Source organism: Mobula birostris, chromosome 27 (genome assembly GCF_030028105.1).
Source record: "Mobula birostris isolate sMobBir1 chromosome 27, sMobBir1.hap1, whole genome shotgun sequence".
Classification (NCBI taxonomy): domain Eukaryota; kingdom Metazoa; phylum Chordata; class Chondrichthyes; order Myliobatiformes; family Myliobatidae; genus Mobula; species Mobula birostris.
Window position 1 is genome coordinate 45,763,833 of NC_092396.1, and position 23,141 is coordinate 45,786,973.

The 23,141-nt window shown below is 45.5% G+C and overlaps 1 protein-coding gene across 8 annotated transcripts in view; it reads right to left on the bottom strand.

The window, feature by feature from the left end:
• LOC140188781 (ephrin type-B receptor 2) overlaps window positions 1-23,141 on the bottom strand; it is a 490,120-nt gene that overhangs the window by 128,876 nt on the left and 338,103 nt on the right. For all 8 annotated transcript variants that reach the window (XR_011883390.1, XR_011883388.1, XR_011883389.1 and 5 more), the window contains one exon: window positions 4,407-4,531. Coding sequence is in view for 5 of the 8 variants with exons in the window: in XM_072245411.1 (XP_072101512.1) it covers window positions 4,407-4,531 (125 nt within the window). In the remaining 3 variants the exon portion in view is untranslated. The remainder of the gene's footprint in view (window positions 1-4,406; window positions 4,532-23,141) is intronic.

The following is a 23,141-nucleotide window of genomic DNA, read 5'->3' on the forward strand; positions in this document are numbered from 1 at the left end:
GCATTATCATGGAAAAGGACAGAATCAGAGAGGACAGGAAGTTTTTTAATTGGGGAAGGGCAAATTATGAGGCTATAAGGCTAGAACTTACGGGTGTGAATTGGGATGATGTTTTTGCAGGGAAATGTACTATCGACATGTGGTCGATGTTTAGAGATCACTTGCAGAAGGTTAGGGATAAATTTGTCCCAGTTAGGAAGATAAAGAATGGTACGGTGAAGGAACCATGGGTGACAAGTGAGGTGGAAAATCTAGTCAGGTGGAAGAAGGCAGCATACATGAGGTTTAAGAAGCAAGGATCAGATAGGTCTTTTGAGGAATATAGGGAAGTAAGAAAGGAGCTTCAGAAGGGGCTGAGAAGAGCAAGAAGGGGGCATGACAAGGCTTTGGTGAGTAGGGTAAAGGAAACCCCCAAGGCATTCTTCAATTATGTGAAGAACGAAAGGATGACAGGAGTGAAGGTAGGACCAATTAGAGATAAAGGTGGGAAGATGCGCCTGGAGGCTGTGGAAGTGAGCGAGGTCCTCAATGAACACTTCTCTTCGGTATTCACCAACGAGAGGGAACTTGATGATGATGAGGACAATATGAGTGAAGTTGATGTTCTGGAGCATGTTGATATTAAGGGAGAGGAGGTGTTAGAGTTGTTAAAATACATTAGGACGGATAAGTCCCCAGGGCCTGACGAAATATTCCCCAGGCTGTTCCATGAGGCGAAGGAAGAGATTGCTGAGCATCTGGCTAGGATCTTTATGTCCTCATTGTCCACGGGAATGGTACCAGAGGATTGGAGGGAGGCGAATGTTGTCCCCTTGTTCAAAAAAGGTAGTAGGGATGGTCCGGGTAATTATAGACCAGTAAGCCTTACGTCTGTGGTGGGAATGCTGTTGGAAAAGATTCTTAGAGATAGGATCTATGGGCATTTAGAGAATCATGATCTGATCAGAGACAGTCAGCATGGCTTTGTGAAGGGCAGATCGTGTCTAACAAGCCTGATGGAGTTCTTTGAGGAGGTGACCAGGCGTATAGATGAGGGTAGTGCAGTGGATGTGATTTATATGGATCTTAGTAAGGCATTTGACAAGGTTCCACATGGTAGGCTTATTCAGAAGGTCAGAAGGTATGGGATCCAGGGAAGTTTGGCCAGGTGGATTCAGAATTGGCTTGCCTGCAGAAGGCAGAGGGTCGTGGTGGAGGGAGTACATTCAGATTGGAGGCTTGTGACTAGTGGTGTCCCACATGGATCTGTTCTGGGACCTCTACTTTTCGTGATTTTTATTAACGATCTGGATGTGGGGGTAGAAGGGTGGGTTGGCAAGTTTGCAGATGACACAAAGTTTGGTGGTGTTGTAGATAGTGTAGAGGATTGTCGAAGATTGCAGAGACACATTGATAGGATGCAGAAGTGGGCTAAGAAGTGGCAGATGGAGTTCAACCCGGAGAAGTGTGAAGTGGTACACTTTGGAAGGACAAACTCCAAGGCAGAGTACAAAGTAAATGGCAGGATACTTGGTAGTGTGGAGGAGCAGAAGGATCTGGGGGTACATGTTGTTGAAAGTTGTCTCACAGGTAGAGAGGGTAGTTAAGAAAGTTTATGGGGTGTTAGCTTTCATAAGTCGAGGGATAGAATTTAGGAGTCGCGATGTAATGATGCAGCTCTATAAAACTCTGGTTAGGCCACACTTGCAGTACTGTGCCCAGTTCTGGTCGCCTCACTATAGGAAGGATGTGGAAGCATTGGAAAGGGTACAGAGGAGATTTACCAGGATGCTGCCTGGTTTAGAGAGTATGCATTATGATCAGAGATTAAGGGAGCTAGGGCTTTACTCTTTGGAGAGAAGGAGGATGAGAGGAGACATGATAGAGGTGTAGAAGATATTAAGAGGAATAGATAGAGTGGATAGCCAGCTCCTCCTCCCCAGGGCATCACTGCTCAATACAAGAGGACATGGCTTTAAGGTAAGGGGTGGGAAGTTCAAGGGGGATATTAGAGGAAGGTTTTTTACTCAGAGAGTGGTTGGTGTGTGGAATGCACTGCCTGAGTCAGTGGTGGAGGCAGATACACTAGTGAAGTTTAAGAGACTACTAGACAGGTATATGGAGGAATTTAAGGTGGGGGGGTTATATGGGAGGCAGGGTTTGAGGGTCGGCACAACATTGTGGGCCGAAGGGCCTGTAATGTGCTGTACTATTCTATGTCTATGTCTACTTTATTTATGTGTCATTATCCAACCACTAGAGGGAGGTGTTGAGCAACACAAGCAGAACAGATCAAAGTCTCACTCTATCGTTCCAGCAGCTTTCCCTAATCAGAGGTGGCAAATCTTTTGTCCCTAAATTGATGGTAATTTTCTAAAAAATGTTCTCATGTGTCATGGTAATTCTGAGCAGAGATTATCACTGATTAATACATTTGTAACAATAAGTATGGATTTTTGAGGAAAAGCTTATTTATGTGCATTCATTGTTGAAAAGTATAACAGACAGGTTGAAATAAATGAAGCATTTTTGAAATCCTGTGAAAATTATTAAAATTCATTTTTAAAATCAATTGAAATGAACACAACTTCTAAACAGTCTTGTTATTGTAACTATTTACTATCCAAATACTGATCTGCACACCAGGTCTGTGAAGATTTCTTAACGTATCATCCAGCATCACGTGTTCTTGCAAATGAATAGCTGATGCCAAGCAGGCATGAGACATCTCCTCTGAAAATTATTTGCTACACACACAAAATGCTGGAGGAACTCAGCAGGCCAGGCAGCATCTATAGGAAAGAGTATGGTCGATGTTTCGGGCCAAGACCCTTCAGAAGGGTCTTGGCCCAAGTTCCTCCAGCATTTTGTGTGTGTTGCTTGTTTTTCCACTATCTGCAGATTTTCGCTTGTTTGTGAAAATTATTTGCTCTTTCATTTGGCAGTAAGGTAATCATTATGTATCTTTTTATTAGGTTGGGGTTTAAAGAATCGAGGGACAGCACTGTTTTTCACGTGCCAACAAAACTGGTGTCTGCCATCTTTGGCACATGTTCTATGGGCTTGTCACCCCTGCCCTGATTCCTATTCCTCTCTCTCTCTCTTTACACTGACATCTTCATTCCCGTGTCTCACCACCCCCTCTTTGATGAATGCATTTTACAGCAGTTTCACAGTGACACAAGATAGAACTCACTGACCTACAGTTGTCATGGTTAGGTGCATGTTTTCTTTATTCCTGCACCATTGAGATGGGGGAATGGGATGTCTGATAAGAGGGAAGGTGGGAGGAAGGGAAAACTTTGAATGGCCAAACAGCAAAGACTGAGATGTTCAGTGATATGTCTGAATGAATATTAAGTACAGAACATCCTAAAACAATATTTTTAAAAGCTTTGATATCATTTTCCCATAACCAATTCTCATTCAGATACATTAATTCTAGTTGATGAGAGCTCTAACATACACCACAAAAAAACTCTTGATGTATACTGTCATAAAATGGTACTTCCATTTGTGGGATGAAGCACTAGGAAGCAATGGTTACTATTAACAGTATCAGAGAAACATCTTTACCCAGACTGTGGTGAGAATGTGGAATTCTAACAGTTCAGGGAATTTCATAAATGTAATTTTGTGAAATATTGTAAAACACAGGAAGAAGAATGGAACTGAAGGACATGAAGCTGGAATCTGAGGGAGAAGAATATGAGAAGATTGTGTGGAGTGAAGGTGAGGTTACAGACTGGTCTGCCCCATGCTGTAAATTCTCTATAAATGGTAATTTACAACATTCAACCATAAGTTGCTCTGTATTAAAACCAATAGCCCAGAAAGTAGATTAATGAAAACCACATGTATGCGTTTTGTGCAGAGCTATCATGTGAAGGCTTTGAGTCCAATTCCCACGCATGTCCAGCCCTTTGGGAACTGACCCTCACACTCTATTACCATTCACCCTAACATAGTCATTAACTGCCCATCATTTTTCACAGGTCCCATGGTGTCCACAAGCAGCATGGGCCACGGCCTACAGGTGTAGCCTTCACTCTTCATTCACAGTCAAACAACAGAGCAGTCACGGTCCGTACGTGAACTAAAGGAGCTGTACCAGGACATGTTTTTATCGTTACCAGCTCATGTATACTTATTTAGAGGTGGCACTCTTTGGTAGGCAGATAGCACTGATAACTATCACTGCATCGATGGACCAGTTGTGGAAACTTATGCTCCCGTTCTCTGCTGTGTCTCTGCCAAATCGCTTCAGGGCCTTATCCACTGACTCCATAACATGAAGCCCTCAATACCAAACAGTTCACCCTCCACTGTAAACCACTTTTTATTTTTTCACCTCCCTGATTTCCCTCCCTCTTTCAAGATTGAAGATTGTTTACTTCAAATTCCTCTGTAACTCCGAGATTACATACCTTCTCATAATATTGGAGCTCATAGTCCAGGATGACTCCATTGGGCTGGTCAGGATCAGCCCAGGATAGCGTAATGCTATCCACTGTTCGGCTCACTTGCTGTATAAATGAAATTGGAGATGGTGCTGCAAAGAAAAATGAACAATCGATCAATCCCACTGGAGAATAAACGATACCAGCACTCATGGAACATCCTTACACTCATAAGCACATTTGCACACAGTGACAATGATGATGCATTCCAGTTAAAGCAGCATTCCATTATTTACACCCTTGTTCAGGCTGTGGATCTAGGAATTAAATGGCAAGGAAATAGTTTCTATTTTTTTTTTTGACATACACGTACTTTGGATGAACAAGTGGATTCCCTAAAAACAGTTGTGAAATTGGACAAAGATATATGATAACCAGTGACATAAGAGATTCTCCAGATGTTGTAAATCTTGAACACCACACTCAAAATACTGAAGGAACTCAGTAGGTCAGGCAGCATCTGTGGAGGGAAATAAAACACATTTTGGGCTGAGATCCTTCATCAGAACTTCATCAGGAGGAAGACTCTTGCCCCAAAATTTCAATTGTTTATTTCTCTCCTTATTTCTCTGACCTGCTGATACCTTCCAGCATGCTAGTTATATAAGAACCAGTGCTCCTGTTGTTTTTCCCAAGAAACCTGCACTTAATCTCTACCAGCTGCTTTCTGACAGGAGCTGCATGCGAAGCTCCTGTCCGCTACATTTTCTCTTGGTAAGGACAACTCAAACCTTTCAGTAAGTATCTCCATGTATAATGGCTTCAGTGAAGGTGAGAGAATATAGAGAAGAGATCATCTGTCCTGATTGGATCTGAGTTCTGAATGGTCCCTCACCACTGTGGTGATCAGTAAGACAGAGATGCCAACACTGATATGAATAGTACAAAAAGGATCTAGTCAGCTTCAAGCAATGTTGAAATTGAAAAGTAATGTTAGTAGATACTGTATGCATGAGATTAATATCAGAAGAGTAATCCCTTTAATTAACATCTCATTAATGGTCCTGTCACATGTCCCCTGATTATTCTTATGGCTGCTCAGCAAAGTTCAAACATGTCACAATTTACATCAGTCAGGAAGGAAACATTTAGTAGCTGAAATGTGCACATAGATTATCCCTCGGACAATCTACTTCAAGTTAAATCAGTTCTCTGCATGTTTTACATATTAAAAACAGGCACAAATGGATATAGATCTAAATAAGTTGCCAAAGAATAAGTCTATTGATCAGAAGGATTCAGATTATCCAACACATTTGGAGTGGGTGACGTTTCAGTCACAGAATTATTCCAGCAAGAAAGAAGAGCATTTTGGGTTTTCACTCTGCCTTAGGTTAATGTAGGAAGGACCCAACTGCTTACTCCTACACCCCTCTCTCCCCTGTGCTGAACATTGCCAATTCTTTCTTTTCAGAAAACCACTCGGCTCCCTTTTGAAATCCACAATTGAATCTACCTTCACAGCTCCCTGGGTCGCTTGCTCTAAACACTCACCACCTACTCCCTTGTAACCTCTCTAGTCTATACATGTGCCCATTATCCCTTGAAGTATTTCAATATACTTAGGTAGTCCTCCCTGATATGTAATACCTGTGTCTTACTAGGGTAAAGTGAGCTAAGGTTCAAAAATCAGAACCACTTTATAAATGTTTATTTAAACTAAATAACATTACTACCTGAATGAAGCCAAACATTAAAAAATATCCTTAATCAATAAACTTCAATTATATATAGGATTATCCTGACAAATATTACAGATCACAGATATAATGTGGATAAATGTGAAGTTATCCACTTTGGTGGCAAAAATAGGAAAACAGATTATTATCTGAATGGTGGCCGATTAGGAAAAGGGGAGGTGCAACGAGACCTGGGTGTCATTATACACCAGTCATTGAAAGTGGGCATGCAGGTACAGCAGGCGGTGAAAAAGGCGAATGGTATGCTGGCATTTATAGCGAGAGGATTCGAGTACAGGAGCAGGGAGGTACTACTGCAGTTGTACAAGGCCTTGGTGAGACCACACCTGGAGTATTGTGTGCAGTTTTGGTCCCCTAATCTGAGGAAAGACATCTTTGCCATAGAGGGAGTACAAAGAAGGTTCACCAGATTGATTCCTGGGATGGCAGGACTTTCATATGAAGAAAGACTGGATGAACTGGGCTTGTACTCGTTGGAATTTAGAAGATTGAGGGGGGATCTGATTGAAACGTATAAGATCCTAAAGGGATTGGACAGGCTAGATGCAGGAAGATTGTTCCCAATGTTGGGGAAGTCCAGAACGAGGGGCCACAGTTTGAGGATAGAGGGGAAGCCTTTTAGGACCGAGATTAGGAAAAACTTCTTCACACAGAGAGTGGTGAATCTGTGGAATTCTCTGCCACAGGAAACAGTTGAGGCCAGTTCATTGGCTATATTTAAGAGGGAGTTAGATATGGCCCTTGTGGCTACGGGGGTCAGGGGGTATGGAGGGAAGACTGGGACGGGGTTCTGAGTTGGATGATCAGCCATGATCATAATAAATGGCGGTGCAGGCTCGAAGGGTCAAATGGTGGTGCAGGCTCGAAGGGCCGAATGCCCTACTCCTGCACCTATTTTCTATGTATGTTCTATGTATGTTCTATATGTACCCTGCACTCTCCTAACAATTTTACTAAGCTTTCAATTCTTCAGTCTAAATGCATTCTTCAATCGCATGCAATTAGCTCTAACTCTGATTCTGTAAAAAAAATCTGCCATGTGACTGTTCTTCCATACCCGGTTGATTTGCAACCTAACCCAACTATTCTCCTGCTGTTAACTTTCACAGAAAGGTCACTTTGTTAGATAAGAGTTTATCAGCAACAATAGAAGCTCCTGCCCTCCTGACATTCCACAGGCAGCCAGGAGAGCTTAAAGAGCATCCTGGGGTTAATCATGTTTGTGAAAAAAGACATTTCCTTGCAGATTGTTTAAATTTTGTTCATTTTATATTCCTTTAGCAAGTGCATGCTGAGTAAAATCATTCAAGAAGCAGTTGCACACTTTCTTGAAGGTCACCACCTGCAATCCTACCTAAACAGTGGTGCCCAGCTCTGACACAATACTCCAGTGTGGCAGAGAGTATTTTATAAAGATTTATCCCATCTTCCTTGTACTTGTACTACCTGCCTCTATTTATGAAGCCCATGTTCCTGGCTGCTTTCTTTAAACCACTTTCTCACCTGCTCTGTCTCCTTCAATGACAAAGCACATGTACAGTGGCATTCAAAAGTTTGGGCACCCCGGTCAAAATTTCTGTTACTGTGAATAGCTAAGCGAGTAAAAGATGAACTGATTTCCAAAAGGCATAAAGTTAAAGATGACATATTTCTTTAATATTTTAAGTAAGAAAACTTTTTTATTTCTATCTTTTACAGTTTCAAAATAACAAAAAAGGAAAAGGGCCCAAAGCAAAAGTTTGGATACACTGCATGGCAGTACTTAGTAACACTGCCTTTGGCAAGTATCACAGCTTGAAAACGCTTTCTGTAGCGAGCTAAGAGTCTTTCAATTCTTGTTTGGGGGATTTTCGCCCATTCTTCCTTGCAAAAGGCTTCTAGTTCTGTGAGATTCTTGAGCCATCTTTCATGCACTGCTCTTTTGAAGTCTATTCACAGATTCTCAATGATGTTTAGGTCAGGAGACAGAGCGCCATGGCAAAACCTTCAGCTTGCGCCTCTTGAGTTAGTCCATTGTGGATTTTGAGGTGTGTTTAGGTTCATTATCCTGTTGTAGAAGCAATCCTCTTTTCATTTTCAGCTTTTATACAGATGGTGTGATGTTTGCTTCCAGAATTTGCTGGTATTTAATTGAATTCATTCTTCCCTCTACCAGTAAATGTTCGCCATGCCACTGGCTGCAACACAAGCCCAAAGCATGATGGATCCACCCCCGTGGTTAACAGTTGGAGAGGGGTTCTTTTCATGAAATTCTGCACCCTTTTTTCTCCAAACATATCTTTGCTCATTGCGGCCAGAAAGTTCTACTTTAACTTCGGCAGTCCACAGGACTGGTTTCCAAACTGCATCAGGCTTGTTTAGATGTTCCTTTGAACGTTTTGAATAGAACTTTTTGGCCGCAAAATCATCGAAAATCTGTGGATAGACCTCAAAAGAGCAGTGCATGCAAGTCGGCCCAAGAATCTCACAGAACTAGAAGCCTTTTGCAAGGAAGAATGGGCGAAAATTCCCCAAATAAGAATTGAAAGACTCCTAGCTGGCTACAAAAAGTGTTTACAAGCTGTGATACTTGCCAAAGGGGATGTTATTAATTACTGCCATGCAGGGTACCCAAACTTTTGCTTTGGGCCCCTTTCCTTTTTTGTTATTTTGAAACTGTAGAAGATAGAAATAAAAAAAATTCTCTCACTTAGAATATTAAAGAAATGTATCATCTTTAACTTTATGCCTTTTGGAAATCAGTTCATCTTTTACTCGCTAAGCTATTCACAGTAAAAGAAATTTTGACCGGGTTGCCCAAACTTTTGCATACCACTGTACATAATCTGATATCTCACTGAAACTGTGCCCTCTAATGTTTGCTGCCTCTTCTCATCCTCCTCTTTTCAAATATGTCACTGTATTTCTCAGCAATAAATCTTATTTGCCTTCCTTTCCCTCACTGCCTAACCTTGTTTCTTTTTAAATTTCTCTCCACGGTTCTCTCTGCCTCCAATATGTTTCCTGCTAACTTTGAAGTTGTTGTATGGTCATCAGCATCATCATTGTACTTTAAGAAAGATCAATTTGAATAATGAGCAATGGACTCTAAGATATAGGTGGAATAAAAGGGGCACTCGGGCTGGGTCCACTCCATCATTCAATAATGGCTGATGGTTTTTCAACCCCACTCTCCAGCCTTTTCCTCATAACCATTAACTCCGTTACCAACAAAAAAACCTATCAAAGTTCAAAGTTTAATGTAAATTTGTTATACCATCTACAGCCTTGAAAGTCATCTTCTTGCAGGCACCCATAAAACAAAGACACACAATTGAATCAATAAAAAACAAACAAATATCCAATGTGCAATGTGCAACCTCTACCTTAAAGAGGCTCAGTGACTTAGCCTCCGCAGCCCTCTGTGGCAATGAATTCCACAGATTCACTATCTTCTAGCTGAAGAAATTCCTCTTCATATCTGTTTTAAAGGGATGTCATTTTCTTTTGAGGCTGAAGTGAATCCTAGGCTCTCCTATTAATGTAAACATCCTCTCTGTACCTACCCTATGCAGACCTTTCAGCATCTGGAAGACAGTCATGGAGTACAGGCTCAGAGACACCAATAGCTTTTCATATGCTAAGCCTTTCATTCTTGGGATTATCCTCATGAACCTCCTCTGGACCCGCTCCTTTCCTTTGATATTCTGTTTCACTGAGACCTGGCTCTCCCCTGCCACCCCCGACTGTGCCATCCGACCAGAGGAATTTTCGATCCATCGGATGGACTGCATGGCGTCTTCAGGCAAGACGAGGGGAGGTGGTGTCTGCCTACTGATCAACACTGGGTGGAGCTTGGACACAGTGGCACTGACAAGCTCCTGCAGCCCGGACCTGGAACACCTGTCGGTGAAGTGTCGTCCCTACTATCTGCCACAAGAATTCACCTCGGTCATACTGACAGCGGTCTACATTCCCCTCCAGGCGGACGTGGAGTGTGTTCTGAACATACTGTTTGCCAACAGCAGTGAATTTGAGACCAGGTATCCGGAGGCTTTGATCATTACAGCTGGGGACTTTAACCAGGCTAACCTCAGAAAGGCGCTGCCAAAGTTATACCAATATGTCTCCTACCCCGCTAGAGGCCTGAATATACTTGACCACTGCTACACAGCAGTTAAGGATGCCTACCGTTCCGTCCCACGACCTCACTTCGGAAAATCGGACCATCAGGCCGTACTCCTCCTCCTGGCTTACAAACAGAAACTGAAGCGGGAGGTCACGGTGTCAAAAGTAGTGTCGTGTTGGACGGAGGAAATGGATGAGGTCCTCCGTGACTGTTTTGAATCGGTGGACTGGTTAGTATTCAAGGACTCGGCAGCTAACCTTGATGAGTACGCCTCATTTGTCACGGACTTTATTTGGAAATGCACGGAGGACTTCGTGTCTCGCAAGACGATCCGGGTATTCCCTAACCAGAAACCTTGAATGAATTATGAGGTCAAGTTCCTTTTGAAGGCTAGAGCTGCGGCTTTTAGGTCCGGGGATACCAGTCGCTACACGGAATCCAGGTGTGAACTCCGGAAAGCCATTAAGGGCGCCAAGAGTGAATATTGAGCCAAGTTGGAAGCCCAGGCTAACCAGAGGGATGCCAGTAGACTGTGGCAGGGTCTAAATGAGATCACTGGGCGCAAAGAAAAGGCTGGAAATATCAATAACTGTGGCGCTTCTCTTCCTGATGAACTTAACGTATTCTACGCAAGATTCGAACAGAAGAGGAGCGTCCTGCTCCCTCCGGATGAACCGGACCTGGTGGCATCGAGATTCATTGTCACTGAGGAGGACATTAGAAGGGCCTTCCTGAAGATAATTCCAAGGAAGGCGACGGGCCCAGATGGCGTCCCAGGACGGGTTCTCCGGGCCTGTGCAAGTGAGCTAGCTGGAGTGTTTGCTGACATCTTCAGCTGCTCCTTGCTTTAGTCTAAGATCCCCTCGTGTTTTAAGAAGGCAACGATAATCCCAGTGCCAAAGAAGAGTAAAGTGGCATGCCTGAGTGACTATCGACCTGTGGCTCTGACATCAATTGCTATGAAGTGCTTCGAGTGATTGGTTATGGCACACATCAACCACAGCCTACCGGTCAACCTCGACGCTTTGCAATTCGCCTACTGGAGCAACAGGTGCCATCTCTCTGGCCCTACATTCCTCCTTAGAACACCTGGAGAATAAAGACGCATACGTAAAGCTCCTTTTTATTGACTACAGCTCTGCCTTTAAAACCATCATTCCAAATAAACTGATTCCTAAGCTCCGGAACCTGGACCTTAGCACTCAGATCTGCAGCTGGATCTCAACTTCCTCACAGTAAAAATAGGGGACAAGCTCTCCTCTACAATCACTCTGAGCACCGGTTCCCCACAAGGCTGTGTATTCAGCCCCCTGCTGTACTCACTGTACACCCATGATTGTGTAGCCAAGTTTACATCAAACTCAATATATAAGTTTGCTGATGACACAGCAATTGAAGGCCGTATCTCGGGTAACGATGAGTTTGAGTACAGAGAGGAAATTAAGAACCTGATGGCATGGTGCGAAGACAATAACCTATCCCTCAACGTCAGCAAGACGAAGGAATTGGTTGTTGACTTCAGAAGGAGTAGCGGACCACAGGACCCAATTTACATCGGTGGTGCGCAAGTGGAACAGGTCAAAAGCTTTAAGTTTCTCAGGGTCAATATCACAAATGACCTGACTTGGTCCAACCAAGCAGAGTCCACTGCCAAGAAGCGCCTTTACTTCCTGAGAAAACTAAAGAAATTTGGCCTGTCCCCTAAAACCCTCACTAATTTTTATAGATGCACCGTAGAAAGCATTCTTCCAGGGTGCATCACAACCTGGTATGGAAGTTGTCGTGTCCAAGACCAAAAGAAGCTGCAGAAGATCATGAACATGGCGCAGCCCATCACACAAACCAATCTTCCATCCTTGGACTCACTTTACACCGCACGCCATCGGAGCAGTGCTGCCAGGATAATCAAGGACACGACCCACCCCGCCAACACACTTTTCGTCCCTCTTCCCTCTGGGAGAAGGCTCAGGAGCTTGAAGACTCGTACGGCTAGATTTGAGAACAGCTTCTTTCCAACTGTGATAAGACTGCTGAACGGATCCTGACCCGGATCTGGGCCGTACCCTCCAAATATCCGGACCTGCCTCTCGGTTTTTTTTGCACTACCTTACTTTCCATTTTTCTATTTTCTATTCATGATTTATAATTTAAATTTTTATATTTACTAATTTTTACTATTTTTAATATTTAATATTTGTAATCCAGGGAGCAGGAAGCGCAGGATCAAATATCGCTCTGATGATTGTACGTTCTAGTATCAATTGTTTGGCGACAATAAACTATAAAGTATATGGGACTCTGCCAGTGAGTAACTCAGCTCAGTGGAAGATAAAGCAGTGGATACAAGGAACCTGAACAATAATCTCAGCTATGCAGCAGCTTGGCAAAGGCATCACTAGAACATCAGCAGACCCACCGATCGCTCCTCACAGGCAATGAACTCAGCCAGACGGCTTGTTGAGGCAGGGTACCTCTACAGGGGAATGCTCAGGTAACGATTCCATCAAAACAGACTGCATGCTTGCGACCAGATAAGCTAGGAGCAGACATGGGTCATATGTTACTCCAATTCCAAACACAGTAGTCACAAACACAAAATAATCTGCAGAGGGTTCCGGCCCGAAACGTCGACCTATCTTTTCCACGGATGCTGCCCGACCTGCTCAGTTCCTCCAGCGTGTTGTGAGTGTTGTCCAAACACCGTGGTAATCTCTCATCACCACATCCCCCAACTCTCTGATAAAAGCAAATCAAACTGGATCCCACATTGGCATGGGCAAAAAGTAGTGGTGGATGGATATTTTTCCTACTAGAAGTCTGTAAGCAGTGATGTACACAGGGGTCGGTGCTGGGCCTTTGCTGTTTAGTCATAGTCATAGTCATACTTTATTGATCCTGGGGGAAATTGGTTTTCATTACAGTTGCACCATAAATAATTAAATAGTAATAATAAAACCATAAATAGTTAAATAGTAATATGCAGATTATGCCAGGAAATAAGTCCAGGTCCAGCCTATTGGCTCAGGGTGTCTGACCCTCCAAGGGAGGAGTTGTAAAGTTTGATGGCCACAGGCAGGAATGACTTCCTATGATGCTCTTGTGTTGCATCTCTGTGGAATGAGTCTCTGGTGAATGTACTCCTGTGCCCAATCAATATATTATATAGTGGATGGGAGACATTGTCCAAGATGGCATGCAACTTGGACAGCATCCTCTTTTCAGACACCACCGTCAGAGAGTCCAGTTCCATCCCCATAACATCACTGGCCTTACGAATGAGTTTGTTGATTCTGTTGGCGTCTGCTACCATCAGCCTGCTGCCCCAGCACACAACAGCAAACATGATAGCACTGGCCACCACAGACTCATAGAACATCCTCAGCATCGTCCGACAGATGTTAAAGGACCTCAGTCTCCTCACGAAATAGAGACGGCTCTGACCCTTCTTGTAGACAACCTCAGTGTTCTTTGACCAGACCAGTTTATTGTCAATTCGTATCGCCAGGTATTTGTAATCCTCCACCATGTCCACACTGACCCCCTGGATGGAAACAGTGGTGACCGGTACCTTAGCTCTCCTCAGGTCTACCATCAGCTCCTTAGTCTTTTTCACATTAAGCTGCAGATAATTCTGCTCACACCATGTGACAAAGTTTCCTACTGTAGCCCTGTACTCAGCCTCATCTCCCTTGCTGATGCATCCGGCTATGGCAGAGTCATCAGAAAACTTCTGAAGATGACAAGACTCTGTGCAGTAGTTGAAGTCCGAGGTGTAAATGGTGAAGAGAAAGGGAGACAAGACAAAAAAGGGAGACAGTCCCCTGGGTAATATGTATACCGATAACTTGGATGAAAATGTAGGTGGTGTGATTAGTATATTTACAGACAAGACAAAAATTGGTGAGCCATAGATAGTGAAGTTGTCAGAAGATACAGAGGGACATAGATGCTCTAGGGAGTTCAATGGAGTAGCGCTGACTTAATCTGGACAAGTGTGAAGTCTCGCAAATTGCAAGATCAAGTACTGGCATACCAATGAGTACAGGGCTTTGGACTTTGTGTTGCGGCTATATAAAGTATTGGTTAAATGCTCTTGTAGCATTATATACCATTTTGGACACCCCAAGATAGGAAGCATGTGGTAGCAACATAGAGAGTGCAGAAGAGATTTGCCAAGATGTTGCTTGGAATGGAGGGCCATTCCATCCCAAGAGATTGGATAAGACAAGTTTGTTCTCACTGGAATGAAGGGGGCTGAAGGGGGGTCTTATGGAGGTTTATGAAATTATGAAGAGTATATATAAGGTAGATAGTTAAATTTATTTCCCCAGGTAGGGGAGTCTAGAACCAAAGGGAACAGGTTTAAAATAAGAGGGAAAAAACTTAAAGGGGATCAGAAGGATGTTTTTCACACAGAGGTGGTTGAGACAAATTTAATTACAACATTTAAAAGACATTTGACCAATGAATATGGGCCTAATGCTGGCAGCTGGGAGTACTGGACAGTGAGATTGGCAATCGGAGTGCTGATGGGTGGATGACGAATGTGGGCCAGATGCCAATTCCTTGGGATTTCCAAATGGTCGGCTCATGGGATTTAAGATTTTTATTATAATTGATTTAAAATCCTCTTTACTTAGTCAGGAAGCTTGCTAGAGTGATCCAGCTGCAGACCATCACAATGGTACATCTGCTACTAAATGCAAGCTGGCCTGAGCCCCATGAACTGAAATTGGAATTAGAATTGGTTTATTATTGTCACATGTACCAAAGTACAGTGTCTGTCTCGCAAGAGGAAACCATTCAAGAGTCTTATAGCAACCGTTCTAGAGCTTAGTGGTATGTGCTTTCAGTCTTTTGAGTCTTCTGTCCGATGGAAGAGAGGAGAAGAGAGAATGGAGTGAATGGGGTACTTGATAACGCTGGCTGCTTTACCAAGGCACTGAGAAGTATAGGCAGAGTCTTTGGACGGGAGACTGGTTTCCGTGATGTGCTGAGCTGTCTCCACAACTCTTTGCAGTTTATTGTAGTTGCCATACCAAGGCATGATGCATCCAGATATAATGTTTCTATGGTTTATGGAATCCACTTCTATTTCTTTCTCTAATCTTATTTATCTGTCAATTTTCATACAGTTCAGATAACAATCTACATTATTTCTAATTTGGTGCCCAACCCCTCGTACTGACCATATAGAACTCTTTTCTCCTTATAACAAATTAACTAAACAATAAACTGTTGATACCACAACCAATGACTGCATGCTTAAAGTAAACTAGATTAAAGTTCTGTTACTATCTAAATAATTTACTAAAGTTCTAAAGAGTACTAAAGATCTCATGCTGATCGAATCATTAACAATCTGTACACCAATCTGTTAGGAACCCATCAGGAATAATAATGAAAAGATGGTTGTAAATTTCTTCTGAAGTACCATTGTTCCAGCGTCTTCATACAGGTGTACATTGTGAAGTAGAAGCAAGCCTTGACTCAAAGTAACAGAAGCAGGAGTCAACTGTTCAGCCCCTTACATGCACTCAGTTGATGAATAAGATCACTGTGGACTCTGTTTCGTCTGCCTATGCACCCACACAGCCCAGGTCCTTCGAATCTTAGTTATTATATATAGTGTAGACTTAACATAGCACTGTTACAGCACCAGTGACCCAGTCTGTAAGGAGTTTGTATGTTCTCCCCATGACCTTATGAGGTCCGCCTGGTTGCATTGATTTCCTCCTACATTCCAAAGATGTATGAGTTAGTAGGTTAAGTGGTCACATGGGTGTAACACGGCAGCGTGGGTCTTATTGGGCTGGAAGGGCTTGTTTCTGTACTCTAGATTAAAGAACAAAAGTATTACTAAAGGCAGAGAGTTCAGGCTGGGACAGCCTGAACTCTGGGATATTATTGGTTGCAGGATGAGTGCTTACTCACACTTCTTTTCAGACAGTTCATTCAGGATCAGGAATGATTTACTTCCACTCTGATTCTCAGGTGTCTGATAAGGCCAGTGTGGAAACCCCAGGCACAAAAGGGGCAAGAAATGTCTGATGTGACTGCTGGAAAGATAACTGGTGAGGTGTTGTGTTCTTCCCACCCTCCCCCCACCTTCTTTATAGGGCCTCTGCCCCTTCCCCCTTCAGTCCTGATGAAGGGTTCCAGCCCGAAATGTTGACTGATCGTTTCCACAGATGCTGCCCGACCTGCTGAGTTCCTCCAGCGTGTTGTGAGTGTTGCTTTGCACTGATTACCTGGTGCAAGGACTTGAGGCTTTCAATTCTACCCTAAATGGTCTTTCTTCATCTGAGTACACATTGTAAATGCCTGTCAAAGGGGGAATGTTACGATAGTCTTGGGGAATTTCAATATGTAGGTAAATTGGGAAAATCAGGTTTGTACAGGATCCCAGGACTGAGAATTTGTAGAATGCCTACAAGATGGCTTTTTAGAGCAGCTTGAGGTTGAGCTCACTTGGGGATCAGTTATTTGGGATTGTGTGTTGTGTAATGAACCAGATTTGACAAGGGAGCTGAAGATAAAGGGCTCCTAGAAGCCAGTGATCATACTAATAATCAAAACAACTGTCCTTCTGAAGGGTCTCAGCCTCAAACATCAACTGTACTCTTTTCCATAGATGCTACCTGGCCTCCAGCATTTTGTGTGTGATACTAATAACAGAATTCACCCTGAAGTTTGAGAGGGAGAAGCTGAAGTCAGATGTATCAGTACTATAGTGGAGTAAAGAGAATTTCAGAGGCAAGAGAGAGGAGCTGCCAAAGTTAATTGAAAGCGGACACTAGCAGGGATGATGGCAGAGCAGCCACAACTGGAGTTTCTGGAAGCTATTCGGAAAACACAGGATAGACACAGTTGCAAGAAAAAGTTTGTGAATCCTTTGTAATTACATGATTTTCTTCATTAATTACACCAACACCATAACCTCATAACAACAGTGTAGCATGGTGGAAGGAGCATCATGGTTTAGGGCTGCTTTGCTGCCTCAGGGCCTGGACAGCTTGCAATTGCTGAAGCAGGATAGAACAAGCAGAATTGGTGGATATTGTGTATGTAAGGGGTTTCTTCTTTTATGTTACTGTGAAGGCTCATAAAATGGCTTCTTTGTTACGTTAGAATAAAAATGGCTTTTCTGTAATAATAACTGTGATGTAAGGAGTTCTCTCTCTCTCTCTGCTTGTTTGGGTTATATTATTGATAAGAGAGTGAACGAACCAATGAGTGTCCATGTTATTCTTTTTGTTGGTGATATTCTGTCTCATATGGCTGGGAACCGTGTGGTTTGGGGGGCTTTTCAGGAGGAGACCCAAAGAAAAAGGACGCGCTGGACGCGCTGTGGTCGACCAACGTGGTTGGTCCCGAGCGGTGAGTCGAGGGGGTCGGAGGAGATTAGCCTGGTGGAAAGAGGACCCCCTTAATTGAGCTCCAACGGTTGTAAACAAAGTAGTTGAACTCTGATAAGTTTGGCGCCTTTTACTTTCCCTTTTATACTGTACCTCTATTAATTACATAGTTCTAGTAAGATTTATAAAGTGTAATCTGAAAATCGTACATTGTGTGCTGTCTGATATTTGATGTGTGAGTTTGCATCAGGTGGCACTACACAGCAACTACACAAACGTGAGACACGGTTGGGCGGGCGGATGAGCCGATAGACCTGAGCATTACATTTGTGGGGGCTCGTCTGGGATTGGATTCTGTGTAAGCTGTATAAATGTTAAGTAGCGCGGAGATGGATCGAGATAAGATTGTAAGCTGCTGTGAGTTCAAGGATGTACCGGTTAATCATGTGAGCCTGTTAAGTGGGTGAATTTCCACACTTCGGAAGAAGTACTAGTGCGAGGGTTGAGTCTGATTAAAGCTATTGGCAAGGTAGAACTGATAGCTAGAAGGTGCGGTAAGGAAGTGGAATCCAGCTGGGTGTTGGTTCATACGAGTGCTGATGTCATGATGTTGGAACTGCCAGCAACGGTTAGCGTCTGGAGGAGGTGGGGCCATGGGACTTCCACTCCCTCTCGGAGGATGAATAAGAGGAGACACTGGAGGAGGAGCTTGAGGAGAAGTCAGGGGAGGTGCCAGTAGCTAGTGGTGGAGGGTTGAAGGAATTTGCAAGGGACCAAGTTCTCGGGGTAATGAGGGAAGAGGGCTCAGAGTGGGAAGGATTGGTCAGGCTCCGACCTCCAGTTAGAGGTGAGACCTCCGAGTTGGCAGCCGCCATTACCTCCCTGGTGAGAAGGAACGAGGCCCCCCACCCCCACCCGACCTCCGAAGCTGAGAATTTTCTCAGGAGCCATGCACACCCCAGGAGGGGAGAATGATTATGAAACATGGATCAAAAACACATCCCTGTTGTTAGCGGAGTGGCCAGGCTCAGATGAGAAGAGACAGAGATTGGTGGAAAGTTTGCGGGGAGTGGTGGCTGGTGTCGTCTGGGGGCTGAAAGCTGAACAGCCCTCGGCTTCCCCGGTGGAGTATCTGGAAGCTTTGGAGGGTGCTTTTGGATTGACGGGAGGTTCCTGAGAGTTTTTAGCGGAGTTTCAAAACATGTGGCAGGGAAGAGGGAAAAAGCTCTCAGAATACACTTTTCAGCTGGAGATAATGCTTAATGGGTTGTGGTGCTGAGGGCTAGTGAAGGCGGATGAGGTGGTGAAGTTGAGGATGAATCAGATATCTAGGGGTTCCCTGGGGGAGGACAAGGTGGCTTGGAGTCTCCAGCAGTCCTATAAAAGGAGCCCCCCTCCATCATTCGGTCAGCTGAATAGAGAGGTGCGGGAGGATGAAAGCGCGTTGGGCCGGAGAATGGACTCTGGCCACCGGGAACGATCCTCAGCGGTACAGGAGGTGGTGGTAGGGTTGAGAAATGAGCGACCCAAGTGGGCCCAGGTGGGTAGGGACCCATCGCATGAGTGGTTTGACAGGGAGAGCACCCCCTTCAGGGGTGGGAGTGGCAGATAGCGTGTGCTATAACTGTGGGAAAGAGGGGCATTTCCAGTGGGAATGTGAGCGGCAGGAGGTGTGCTACAGCTGTGGAGAAGAGGGACACTTCCAGAGGGATTGTGAGAGTAAAGACACCCCATGGAGGGCAAGCCCCCTGGCGACTAAGAAGGGAGAGATGTTGGGAAACATAGGAGAGACTCAGTGAGGGAACGGACAGAGATCTCTGGAGGAACATGTTCCCAGAAATCTGCCATGGGACCCCCGCAAGCCCAAGCCCTTATTCCGGATGGATTAGTGGGACCCTGCTCCAGTGTGTCCCTACGGATAGAGGGAATCTTTGCAAGGAGCATCCTTGATACCGGGTCGCAGGTCACCTTACTGTACCGGTCATTCTACAACAAATATCAAAAGCATTTGCCCGTAACCCCGTTTAATGCCCTGGAGATTTGGGGTGTAAGTAATGGTGATTACCCGTACGATGGGTACCTGTCAGTGAGACTGGAATTCTCGGAGGGTGATGTGGAAGTGTCTGAAGCCCTTGAGACGTTGGTGTTGACTTGTCTGGATCCGGTGGAAACAGGTGGCACTGCCCTTCTGGTGGGGACTAACTCCCCTCTGGTGCGACGGCTCCTGGGAGCCTGTAAGGAGAAGGCGGGGGGAGAACTTTCTGGAGACCCTCTCATTACACCCAGTGTTTCGAGCGACGTTCGAAGAAGTGGGTGGTCACAGGAGGCTGGATCCTGAGTTCAAACGAGGAACGGTGTGGTGTACTCAGGCGAGGCCTAAAGTGATACGGCCAGGGGAGCTGGTGCTAGTGTTGGGGACCCCCAGATCCCCTGGAGTACTGGCAGGCGATGCCCTGTTAGTAGACGACCCGGAAGACCTTGAAGGGGAGTCCCGGTTCCCAGCTGGGGTGCTGGTGAGACCTGAACTGCAGAGGCCCTGAGTTGTACAGGCATACTGGATAGGGGTGATTGTGAGGAACACAATGGAGAGGGAGATCATTTAAGCGCGGGATGCCCCTCGCGCACTTGTTCCCAGCGACGGTGATGTCTAGCGCCCCCCGTGAGGCCCACTGGAGGAAAATTATTGGAGAAAAGGGGGCAGCTGAATGAGTAGGCCTTTAATTTTGAGGACTCTACTGTGCCGCCGGAGTGTAAGGGAAGGCTAGTGGAGAAGATGTTGAAGCTAGGGGATGTCTTTTCTCAGGGCGAGTTTGATGTGAGTTGTTCCAAGAGCATTTGTCACACTATCAGGGTGACAAATGACACCCCGTTTAGAGAAAGGTTGCGGCGGCTGGCCCCGTCTGACGTGGAAGATGTGCGGCAGCACTTGCACCAGTTGAAGAATGCAGGGATTATCGCGGAGTCCCGGAGCCCCTATGTGTCCCCCATAGTAGTGGCTCGGAAGAAAAATGGGAAGGTACGTATGTGCATGGACTATAGGACCCTGAACCGGCACACTGTCCCTGACCAGTATATGGTCCCGGGGGTTGAAGACGCATTGGCCTGTTTGAGTGGTGCCCAATGGTTTAGTGTATTGGATTTGCGGAGTGGGTATTACCAGATTCTGATGAGTGGGGCCGATAAAGAGAAGACAGCCTTCATCTGTCCCCTGGGATTCTTTCAGTTTGAACGAATGCCCCAAGGCATATCGGGGGCCCCAGCCACCTTCCAGGGGGTCATGGAGAGGACAGTGGGGGATATGAACTTGCTCGAGGTGTTGGTGTATCTGGATAACCTGATAGTGTTTGGATCTACTTTGGAGGAGCATGAGGAGCGGCTGCTGGCGGTATTAAGCCGGCTGAGGGAGGAAGGGTTGAAACTTTCCCTGGACAAATGCCAGTTCTGCAAGACGTCTATCGGCTATGTCGGACACATAATCTCGCGAGAGGGAGTGGCTACTGATACGGTTAAGATAGACACGGTGACCACCTGGCCGAGACCCCAGGCTGTGAGCGCCCTGTGCTCGTTTTTGGGGTCGTGTGGGTATTATCGGCGATTCGTGAAAGGATACGCTAAAATGAGTCACCCACTGAACCAGCTTTTGTGTGGTTATCCCCCCGTGGGGAAGAAAAGGAAGGGGAACCGAGGGCAGGAGGCAGGAGGATATCTGAACCCGTCGGAGCCCTTTGGACCAAGGTGGGATGTTCAATGCAAGGAGGCGTTCCAATCGCTGAAAAGGGCGCTGACACAGGCCCCGGTGCTAGCTTTGCCGACCCCGGAAGCTGTATGTGCTACATACTGATGCCAGTCATGAGGGTCTGGGGGCTGTCCTGTACCAGGAACAGGGCAATGGATTAAGGCTGGTGGCGTTTGCCAGCCGAAGTTTGTCGCCTTCTGAGAGAAACTATCCCACTCACAAGTTGGAGTTTCTGGCGCTGAAATAGGCAGTGGTGGACAAGCTGAGTGACTATCTATACAGGGCCAAGTTTATGGTGAGGACAGACAACAATCCGCTCACTTATATTCTGACCCTGGCGAAACTGGATGCTACAGGGCATCGGCGGTTGGTGGCCTTGTCTGCCTATGAGTTCAGCCTGAACTATCAGCGAAGGAGCCGGAACATCGATGCAGATGCTTTATCTCATCAGGCGCATGAGGGATCGGGCACGGACGAGGAGTGGGAGAGCGTCCCTGCCCCAGGAGTGAAGGCCAGGTGTCACTTTGCGAGCAACGCTAAAGCCAGAGACCTAATGGGGCCAGATTGGGCAGTGGATCAATTGGGGGTTGATGACACACTGCCCACTGTTTACTGTAATTTGACTGCTCTGAGGAACAGGCAGCTGCCGGAGTTGAGCCCCGAGGAAGTGGGGGCGCTCAGTGTGATGACCCGAGCATTGGCACTATCTGGTACATGGCTAAAAAGGGGGATATCGCTCAGGCTGAGAAGACGAAACACACCTCAGTGCCCTTATTACTGAAGGAGTCGCCTCAGATGAAGCTAAAGAACCAAATCTTGTACCAGGTCACGTTGCCCCCGGCGTTACCAGCTGGTCATGCCTGAGAAGTATCGGAAGACTGTGCTCAAGTCACTACATGATGATTCCGGGCACTTGGGGGTGGAAAAGACCTATGGATTACCAAAGGACCAACTTTACTAGCCCCGGATGAGGGGGGAGGCTGAAGAATACTGTAAGAATTGCAGTCGTTGCATCAGGAGGAAGACCCTGCCTGCGCAGGCTGCCCCTTTGTCCCACTTGCAGAGTGTGGGACCCATGGACCTGGTGTGTATGGATTTTCTGTCGATTGAGCCAGACACCAGCAACACCACGAATGTTTTAGTCATCACGGATCACTACACTAGGTATGCTCAGGCATTTCCCACTAAGGACCAGAAAGCAACTACAGTGGCGAAGGTGTTATGGGAGAGGTATTTTGTTCATTATGGCCTCCCCAAATGGATACATAGTGATCAGGGACGGGATTTTGAGAGCAGGCTTATCCATGAATTACTGGATATGCTTGGAGTCGAGAAATCCAGGACCACCCCCTATCACCTGCAGGGTGATCCTCAGCCCGAGAGGTATAACCGGACCCTGTTGGACATGCTTGGGACTCTGGAGATCGGTCAGAAGAGTAAGTGGAATCAGCACATCGGGCAATTGGTTCACTGTTACAATTGTACCCGCAATGATGCCGCGGGGTACTTGCCTTATTATCTGATGTTCGGACGGGAAGCGAGGTTGCCCATTAATCTTTGTTTTGGCACTGAAGCAGGCGAACTACCTTCGAAGCCCTATCTGAAGTATGTGTCCAATATGAGGAGAGAGTTGAAAAGGGTGTACGAGTTGGCTGAGGCGGCGGCCACCAAGCAGAATCAGAGGAATAAGAGGAGGTATGATCAGAAAGTGAAGTTCACCCAACTTATGCTGAGAGACCGGGTCCTCATACGGAATTTAGGACTACCTAGTAAGCACAAGTTGGCGGATCCCTGGGCAGC